Genomic DNA, 9,649 nt, shown 5'->3' on the forward strand with positions numbered 1-9,649 from the left:
TAATAATGTTCAACTCTATTAATTTGTATAGTATATATCAATCATTAATCACCATATCATTGATTAGCTAGCCAATCAAATAATGCATAATAAGTAATAAGTAAACAAAATAAAGAAGACATTGAAGCAAATATTCAGCAATGAATTATTCTTGCCATATTAACAATTATAATTTACTAGCTACATTAGGTAATATCAAGTATCAACGACCTTGGGAGCAATCCTCGTTTCCAAATTGTAGTTGCTTATTTGGAATATCATATATTATACGATGATCTACTTGGTGGTCAGATCCTAATATGCTTAAACTACCAGCATCTTGTGTACTTTCACCAATAGTCAAGCAATGTAAGCCAAAACCACTTTCGTCATAAAAAAAAAGTAAATACTACATCAGGACTCATTAAGAATTTTGCATTATTAGCAAACAACCATGTAACCCAAGGAAGTAGTACGGTTGGCGGACCACGTACACGTCTATAACAAAGGTCGTACCCTGCGTTATGAATTCTAGGATCATCAAATCTTACCACATTTGTGTTACTAGATTCGATATGTGCTGCTACCTCATCTTTGAAGACACGGTAGGCCTCCGTGGTTAGACGACTATAAGGTGTGCCTGTGTCGATGATGCATCCTCCATTTCCGTCTTCCTTAATATCAAACACGCCACTAGGAAGTACAAGGTCCTTGTTACCTACCCTAATGCCGCGGAGGTCTAAGTAGTAGTAAGAAGGTTGTTTTGGATTTTGTAACATTGGGACGGTACTAAGCGTTGATACGGGTGGTCTAACATCGTCTCCAAATCGAAGGTACATTGGTGGCACAGTGCCTTTTTGAAACTTTTGTAAGCAATATGAGAATTTTCCCTTAACTAGACTCTCTGCTTGTTTTATGAAGCCCAAGTCGCCTAAACTCATTCCAAATATTCCACTAACCTTATTGTTTTCATCATCACCTGCATTACAACACAAATGGTATCTCAAATTATTTATATGTCAAAGTTAAATAGGATATAATTACTTTTAACATGCATAACCTTCGCCTATCAAGAAAATTAACTATTATTATTTGTTTCAATCAATTCTATTCAATTGGTGTTTAATTTGATTTTCAATAAATGACTCTATGATGTTTATAATGTTGCCATGTTAATCAAAGAAATGATATATAGGAGATCAAAAAAACCAAATGACCATCGATAATTAAAGGCCAAAAAGGTATCATCAATATGATTAAATTAATTTAATCATTCTAAGACTATAGATTACTATATTTTCAACAGAGAATAAATGTAACTTGTATATATGCTAATTTTGAATAATTATATTTGATTATAAAATTATATGTAGTATTTTAGAAAGAAATAAAAATATATAAAAAGATAAAATGGTTTAAAATTTCACATTTGGTTTCGCTTTTAATATAAATTTAATTGATTAAATGATTTTGGCATTATATACGGTGTTTTAGAAGTAGTGTACCTTCTTAAAATTTTAAAAAAAATTATAAATAAAAAGTAATAATGGTATTGATACCTTCACTAAAGCCTTGCATGTCGATACCGCAACCAAAAATAGCTTCGTCCAGGGCTAGAAGATCAGGGTCAGACTCGAGGTAAAATGTTTCACGAGCCGCAATGGCGACAACGACGCTACCATCTCCATACCGCCGCGACAACCTACAAGTATTGTCCACACATTCTCCGGTAGGAGGACACTCGGAGCAAGGGAGTTGACTATAACTTTGAGATTGACTTGCAGGATAATAGGGAATTATTTGATGAAAGCAATTTACACAATTTTCACATTGAGTCCAAATTAAGCCACTTGCAGTATCAATTCCTAAATAAATATATTGAAATTTTGAAGAATCATCAAATGTGCCAATTCCCAATTGAACATAGTGAATATAATCATCTATTCTCATTGGTAGTCGTACTACATCATCATTAGGGTTTATAGTTTTGTCACTGCTTTTATTATTACCTAGTCTTGCAAGTGACTCGAGTCTACGGTTGGACAATCGAATGTGCTCCTTCCTTCTTGTCGCGTCTGTAAGGTTTGCTCTATACAAAGGTGACTCAGGAGAGTCTCGATGAATTAGCCTAAGGCTAAAACCTCTGTGAATGTGGGTGGTAGTATTGTTGTTAATAGTAGCATGGATATTTTGAAAAAGATTACCTAGGAAAAGTAGGATAGTAATTAGTGAAAAATAAGCTAAACCTTTTGGATTAGCCATTGAAGCTAAGCTAGTTTGTTGAAAGAAAATGTACTAGTGCAAAAAATTGGTGAAATATGTATGATTATAATTTTCATATACATACTACTACTTTATATACCAATATACCATGTATCCATATTATGATTATTTTACTTATAATTGCTGTAATAATCTTTTATTGTGTAGAATTCCTTCTAAATTTATTTGGTGAAATCTTCATTCTTTAATATTTTCTATCCTGAGGGAGGGATCATTTTTTTTTTTGGATAACAATCTTTCTTTAATAGGTGATGGTCCTACTTTATTTCTTACAATTACATTTTCAAATTCTTTGAACTTTTCATCTCCCCTACTTCCGGTTTTCCACCTCTATGAATTTAATATTCATTGATGAAAATTTTCTTTACTTTTAGAATCGATCACATCATAATCTTTTTACAAATTTAGAATGTTTCTTCAAAAAAAAAAAATTAAACTATAACGGTAATAATGACGGGACGAGCAAAATTGACCGAAAAACCGAAAACCAATTCATAACCAATCCAAAAATTAGTGTACACTTTGATCCGAAATGGACTTGGCTTTGGCCCAGCTCAACCCAAAGCTCGATCCGAAATGGGCCATCTATTTTGTATAGACTCTGTCCACCCCATAACCCATCTATTTTGTATAGGCGCTGTCCAGCCCATAACCCAGTCTTGATGTAGTAGTACTGTGGTAGGTCCAATGTTCAAAATTCTAACACATGATCTTCTCTTTTCTCATCATCTCATGCATTAGTTAGTTGTAGAACTTTGCATTTGTCTTCACTTAAAAATTCGCCTACAACTGTTTTATAAGGGCTTGTTTACTTTAACTTAATTTCAATTCAGTTTAGCTTCAATCTGTTCAGTTCAGTTTAGCTCAGCTCTTGATTTCCTTCTCTCATAAAATATTTATTTCACCTCTATTCAGTCTAGTTCAGTTTAATTCAGCTCCAATCAGTTTGGTTAAGTCAAGTTTTAATCAGTTTAGTTTAGTTCAGTTCAACTCAGTTCAGTAAATGTGAACAAGCCCTAAGGGCCTGTTCTCATTGACTGAACTGAAGTGAATATTTTATAAGAGAAGGATTTTAGGAGCTGTACTGAACTGAGTTGAGCTAAAGTGAACTGAAAATAAACGTATGAGAACAGGTCCTAAGTCATGTGAAAAATCTTCCCTGTCTTTCAAGCAATCAAAATTATGAATTGATTTTTGTTTTTAAAAATAAATTCCAAAACTCCCTTATTTTACCCCTTTGTGAGATCAGAGGACTGTTATGCCACTTGGTACAATGCATTAGAAAAGTAGGGATGAGCATGGGACGGGTACCCGTACCGTTAGTACTAACGGTTCGGGTACCCGATAACCAAAATTACTAAAAGTAATACCCATAACCGGAACCGATAAGTTTGGGCACCCGGATTTTCGGATCGGTTATCGGGTACCCAATAAGATATCTAATAATGATAATTAAACTTAATTATGTAGTTATTGTGATATAATTTACAACTAATTAAAAACAATACCATATGATCTTGACCAAATTATTAATAATATTACTAATCCTTGATATTATAAAGTGATTATGAAGTAAAGCAAAAGTTTAGATTTATATTAATAGATTTAAGTAGGGAAAAAAAGCAAAAAAAAAATGCTTATTGGATCGGATCGGGTAACCGTTAATTTTAAAATGATACCCATAACCATAGCCGATAAAAAAATATCGGAACGGGTACCCGAACCGTTATGGTTATCGGGATCAGGTACCCTAATTTTCGGAACGGTTACGGATCGGTTTTTTGGGTTTTCGGTTTTTCGGGTAGTGTTGCTCAGCCGTATAGAAAAGTTCCGGTCTTGATCATGCAAGGTTGCTAACACTTACTGGATCCTCCAATTAGGTTAACCCGGCTCTTGAGCTCTCGCAAGTCCTCCAGCTAAGGTTTAAGTAAATGTTGTGGGAGTTAATCGTGTAACAACATTGTAGAGTAAGTATAGGCCACACTTGGTATAGTCCTTACCAAATTATTTTTTTGTTTCTATTTATAATGTTATTTTTGATTTTATACGTTTTTTTTTTATAATAAATATTGTTATTATTCTAGCGAGATTTCCGATGGAGAAATAGGGAAAGAGAAAAGAGCATATTTATTACTATATCGTTATTGTTAATTTATATTGTTATTGTTGTTTTTATACTATTTTCGCCTCTTGGTATGGTCCATACCTGGTAATGGTCCATCACGCCTCCAATATTGTATAATTTTGCCAACTAAACAACGTGTATCATATAGCTTCTAAAGGCTAAATCGACTCATAGTTTAAGATAATTAATACGATGAGTAACATCATAAATATGTAGACGAAGGAAAGTTAAGAGGGAATGAAGTAGGACTAAAGTCAAGATCAAAGTGGAAAGGAGATCATATGTTAGGCCGACAGGGAGTTGGTAAATGGTTGGTAAGGCAAGAGGACCAGGCCTTTTTTTTGTTCTATGGAAAGAGTTGGTGGCCACCTTCTACGGATTTTTTTTTTTTTTTATACAAGTACTTTTTTTTTTTTTGCACGTATATTCATTTTTATTTGCAATTTTCATTGCCTTACAATATTTTGGTACGGCGGATATTGTTTGGTCAATTGTAGGCTGCGCTGCTTAATATTTTCCCTATTATAATTTTCTATTTTTCTCTTTTTAAATTTTATAAATTATATTCATTAGAATTGCAAATAAGTATTGAAAAAAAGGAGTAAAATAGACGTCACAGATTTTAAATTTTTTTTTTTAAAAAAATTACCACACTAAAACAATGACTCATGAGACCAAAAATGATACCCCTATAAATTGAAGCAAGTAAGTTATTTGCTTAATTCTTTGACTATTTTGATTGTTCATATTTTGACTTTAATTCTTTAATTCCCAGTGGCTTGCAATTTGCAAAGTTAAAATTTTAAATGGTTGATTGTCTAGTTGTTTGCAATATTGTTTTGATGAATATTTCTTTGGAGGATAGTATGTTGTGTAAGTCTTAGCTTCTTAATAGGAGATTATTCTACATGGATCATTTTATATATGGTTTACTGTACCTATGATAAATACATTTTACATAAATTTAGTTGTGTATAGTAGTTGTTAAAATTGATATTGCCACAAGTCAATGCATTTTATTTGGAACGGATGATTCAATAGATAGCTTTGAGAATTTAATTTTAAAATAATGTCTTCATGAAAAGATTAGAGAGTAGTAGTAGTATATACTCTGTATTTCAGTTATTTTTCTAAAGTATACTTCGTAATGAATTATTATATAGTACAGAGTAATATGAAACAACTTGAAAGACTTACACATATACGGAGTAATTATTTTCACATTTATGATGATATAAGCCCATTATATGAATTTTGAACTTAATTTTTTTTTGTAAGGAAGAACTTATTTTCTTAAAATAAGGTGAATAAAATAAATAAATCCTCCGTAAATAATACAGTACAAATTACAATGTATACTAGGAGATAAAATTTATTTAATTGTCTTTTCCAGTAATAGTTCAACATCTTCTTTTGTTTGTTTTGCAGTTGTCAAATAAATAAAATAATTTTTATTATAACAAACAATGCTATTCTAGATTTATGTTCATAAAAAATATTGAGTATGTAAAGCATTTTTTTTTAATTATTTGAGTGGAAAAAATATGTCAAGTGTTAAAGATTTATAATTTAAAAAATAAAATTCTCCATAATATTCAATTCAAGATACAAAAATATAATTGTATAAATTTTTTAGTGCATGTGACCATGTGTTGGACACTTCAAGCGAAGCTCCATGAAAATGTAATGACATTTATCCCACCACCCCACCACATGGGTCCACCCACCTCTACTTTTCTTTTCACCAACCACAACCGGTCCAACCCTCCAATTATACCATTTCATTTAAATAAACCGGACTAACCCGGTTCATATATTCCATATATATAAGCAACGTAAGCATTTGTACACCATTAACTTCAAAAGTCATAGAGTTGATTAGCAAAATTAATCACAAAACAAATCAAGATTAAGGCTTAAGTAAAGAGAGTAATTCATAAAAATGGCTGATGTTGTAGTAGAGAAGCAAACCACCAATGAAAGTCAACAAGAACAACAAAAAACTACAGAAATCAAGCATTCTGAAGTTGGTCATAAGAGTCTCCTTCAAAGTGATGCCCTTTATCAGGTATTAATTTCTTGATCTAAATTATAATTTCATATCATAAATTATTTTATAATATGGTTTTCATATTTGTTATTTTTCAAATTTGTGCAGTATATTCTTGAGACTAGCGTCTACCCAAGAGAGCCAGAACCCATGAAGGAGCTTAGAGACATCACTGCCAAGCACCCATGGTATGTGTTTTACTATATCGATTTCGATCTCGATTTTATTTACTTCGGGATTTAGTTGTCATGTTACTAGTTCAAATTACACTATTATCAATGAGATCGATATTACTACGAAATAAAATTAATATTTTATTTTGGGATTGTACCAGGAATCTTATGACAACATCTGCAGATGAAGGGCAGTTTTTGAGTATGCTTCTAAAGCTGATTAATGCAAAGAACACAATGGAAATCGGTGTTTACACTGGTTACTCTCTTCTTGCTACTGCTCTTGCTCTTCCTGAAGATGGAAAGGTAATTAATTAACAAATGAATTTACCTTATCCTAAGATTACTAAATATGAATATATTTCCTTAATCTTGTTTAATGGTTATTTTAGTGAATAATTTCAATTTTGTTTCTAATTTTAGTAGAATTATGATGATTGTATTTATGGGTGGATTCCAGGTTTGGTAAAATTGATTTAATTTTTGCAGATTTTGGCAATGGATATAAACAAGGAAAATTATGAATTGGGTTTGCCAGTAATTCAAAAGGCTGGAGTTGCCCACAAAATTGATTTCAGAGAAGGTCCTGCTTTGCCTGTTCTTGACGTAATGGTCGAAGATGTAAGTATTGAGTAATGTATTTTAATTTTTTTGGATGAAACCAGATTTATTTTTGCTGCAACTGTTGTAAATCATGTGATAAAACGGATAGAAATTGATGTTTTTGGTATAATGTATGTGTCAGTTATTTTTAGAGATTAGGGGAGTCAATAAATTGGGTAGACCGATGTTAATACGGTCAAAACTAAGTTAATGGTAGAAAATATGTTGGTAGAAGGCAAAATTAGTACTACAAGCTTGAATGTTTTATACCTTAAAGTTGGTCAAGATTCATTGATTTGGGTAGTTGTACATGACATACCTTGAATGAACTCTTTCTTAAAGGTTTATTTTAGGAGATCTTTTAGCTTGACTAGATGTGGTTGAGGAAAGGGCTGATAAGGTGATCTGGTGATCATTTGACTAGCCTAGGAAGTATTTGAAATCGCTACTGAAATCACCACAACCATTTTAGGTATCACCGGAATTTTGTACCTTCACAAATACAAGTATTTAAAGTAACATGAGTACCATTGTCCAATATTATGAATTCCAATTTCCATCGTTTTCGGATAGTACAAGTGTTTGAATGTAGGAGGATGATCTAGTATGCACATACAGATTAATAACTTGCCTAATCTTGTGATTTTTTATCCAAAGTGTATAAAAATGTCACATTGTTGTTGGTTAAGACGGGGACCATGGTCTTGGTGGCCATGTATTATGCCCATCACCAAATGGAGCACTTAGAGGCATGCAGGAGTAAGTGCTCAAATACAATATGGTAATAATATAAGATTAGTGTCTAGATGTCAAGCCGTAATGATCCCGATGAGTTGTAACTTGTAAGAACACATATATACATCGCATGCACCGACTAGTTCATCCATCAAGTGGGTAGGATATTCGGTATTGTAAATTTTAAAAATTGCACATCACCTTGGTCTCTTTGGATCTATGCATTGAATCTAGTTGGAAATGTTCTTTAGTGGGGAAGAAAAAAGAGTTTTTGTTTGTTTCATGCAACTTCATGTCAAGCTTTTGGATTCATGTGTGATTATCTGTGTGTCTTTAATTGAAATGGTCAGACATCATTGTTAATTATGATCGTTTTTATTAAGCTATTTAATATCTTTCACTCATAATGCATTTCGTAAACTAATACTTCTTATCATGACTTGTTGGCCTAGCTAATGTGGGGGTTGTTTAACTAACTTTTATGGTGACTGAAAGGGGCTTATGTTGAATTGCTTGCTACTAAACCAAGGAGATTTTTGATCTAAATGATTAGCTGTTGAGATTTAAACCACGGATCTTGAAATCTACTCTCAATAATTGAGTGATTAATTTATAAAATATGTAATTTGAGGCCGAAGATATTTGTGTCTTGTCTATTCTTATCACCTAAACATTATCGAACTTGAGATGTAGACAAGAAGTCAATAACTACTTGGTTGGCATCATTTACAAGTAACATGAACTTCCCAACCATGATAATTGCACGTTCAAACTTTGCTTTCATTTTTAATAATATGTTCTAGGTAAAGAAATTAATGATTCCATCATTTAAAATTGACAGCCAAAGAACCATGGATCATTTGATTTTGTGTTCGTGGATGCTGACAAAGACAACTACTGGAACTACCACAAGAGGTTGATTGATCTAGTGAAGATCGGAGGAGTGATCGGATATGACAACACCCTATGGAACGGATCTGTGGTTGCACCCCCAGATGCTCCCATGAGGAAGTATGTTAGGTACTACAGAGACTTTGTGTTGGAGTTCAACAAATCTATCGCGGCTGATCCTAGGGTGGAGATTTGCCAACTTCCTGTGGGTGATGGAGTTACCCTGTGCCGCCGAATTAGCTAATTTGTTCCCACTCTTACAAACCAACCCTTTGGGCCTTGAGAATATTTTCAGCACTAAATGCATATTTTCTTGTTTTGTTAAGTTTTTGATTTGTACCTGTATAATTTTAATCATTGTAATATGGACCAACCCGAAAAAAAAGAAAGAGTTGTGATACGTGGGCCTAGGCCTAATAAATGAAGGTTTCGTTATCGTTAACCAGTTGCCCTTTTGAATTTTCAACCTTAGTCAAGTGACTCAAGTGACAGAAGTGGTAATGTGGATTGTGGAATTATGTAATGAAATTAGTAGATTATTTTAATCATTCACCAAAAAACAGAAAAAGGTAATTGAATCTTTATTATTCCTTTAATTCTTGTACTATGGAGTATGTTCCAAAACAGTACGTATTTTGTATTTGAGCGTCCCGTTTATAAAATTATACGGAATAATGATTTGTGGACTTACTTTGGGTACAAAAAACAAGTTTATATAATACCCCTAAGCCCTAAAGTCAAATGTATTAAAGATTATACCTAAATACCTAATTTTAGGTGCTTACAAATGATGTACCTAAATGCCTAATT

General features: G+C 32.5%; 2 protein-coding genes across 2 annotated transcripts; one reads left to right on the forward strand and one right to left on the reverse strand.

Annotated features, from left to right (window-relative positions):
- Nucleotides 1-202: 202 nt before the first annotated feature.
- On the reverse strand, nt 203-2,241 carry LOC110737460 (aspartic proteinase nepenthesin-2-like). Its single transcript, XM_021917822.1, has 3 exons — nt 1,539-2,241; nt 496-958; nt 203-362 (listed from the first exon to the last, which is right to left on the reverse strand). The coding sequence occupies exons 1-3, from the start codon at nt 2,239-2,241 to the stop codon at nt 203-205; spliced, it is 1,326 nt and encodes a 441-aa protein (XP_021773514.1).
- Nucleotides 2,242-6,229: 3,988 nt separating this feature from the next.
- LOC110682328 (caffeoyl-CoA O-methyltransferase 5-like) lies at nt 6,230-9,412 on the forward strand. Its single transcript, XM_021858652.1, has 5 exons — nt 6,230-6,455; nt 6,546-6,625; nt 6,772-6,916; nt 7,100-7,231; nt 8,790-9,412. The coding sequence occupies exons 1-5, from the start codon at nt 6,330-6,332 to the stop codon at nt 9,081-9,083; spliced, it is 777 nt and encodes a 258-aa protein (XP_021714344.1). The 5' UTR covers nt 6,230-6,329; the 3' UTR covers nt 9,084-9,412.
- The last annotated feature ends 237 nt before the right edge of the window (nt 9,413-9,649 follow it).

Source organism: Chenopodium quinoa, unplaced genomic scaffold (genome assembly GCF_001683475.1).
Source record: "Chenopodium quinoa cultivar QQ74 unplaced genomic scaffold, ASM168347v1, whole genome shotgun sequence".
Lineage (NCBI taxonomy): Eukaryota > Viridiplantae > Streptophyta > Magnoliopsida > Caryophyllales > Amaranthaceae > Chenopodium > Chenopodium quinoa.

Coding starts and splice junctions, on each gene's coding strand:
- LOC110682328 (XM_021858652.1), top strand. CDS start 6,330: ATGGCTGATGTTGTAGTAGAGAAGCAAACCACCAATGAAAGTCAACAA. Junction 6,456..6,545: donor AAAGTGATGCCCTTTATCAG/GTATTAATTTCT, acceptor AAATTTGTGCAG/TATATTCTTGAGACTAGCGT. Junction 6,626..6,771: donor ATCACTGCCAAGCACCCATG/GTATGTGTTTTA, acceptor GGATTGTACCAG/GAATCTTATGACAACATCTG.
- LOC110737460 (XM_021917822.1), bottom strand. CDS start 2,241: ATGGCTAATCCAAAAGGTTTAGCTTATTTTTCACTAATTACTATCCTA. Junction 959..1,538: donor CATGCAAGGCTTTAGTGAAG/GTATCAATACCA, acceptor GTTGTAATGCAG/GTGATGATGAAAACAATAAG. Junction 363..495: donor CCTAGAATTCATAACGCAGG/GTACGACCTTTG, acceptor TTATGACGAAAG/TGGTTTTGGCTTACATTGCT.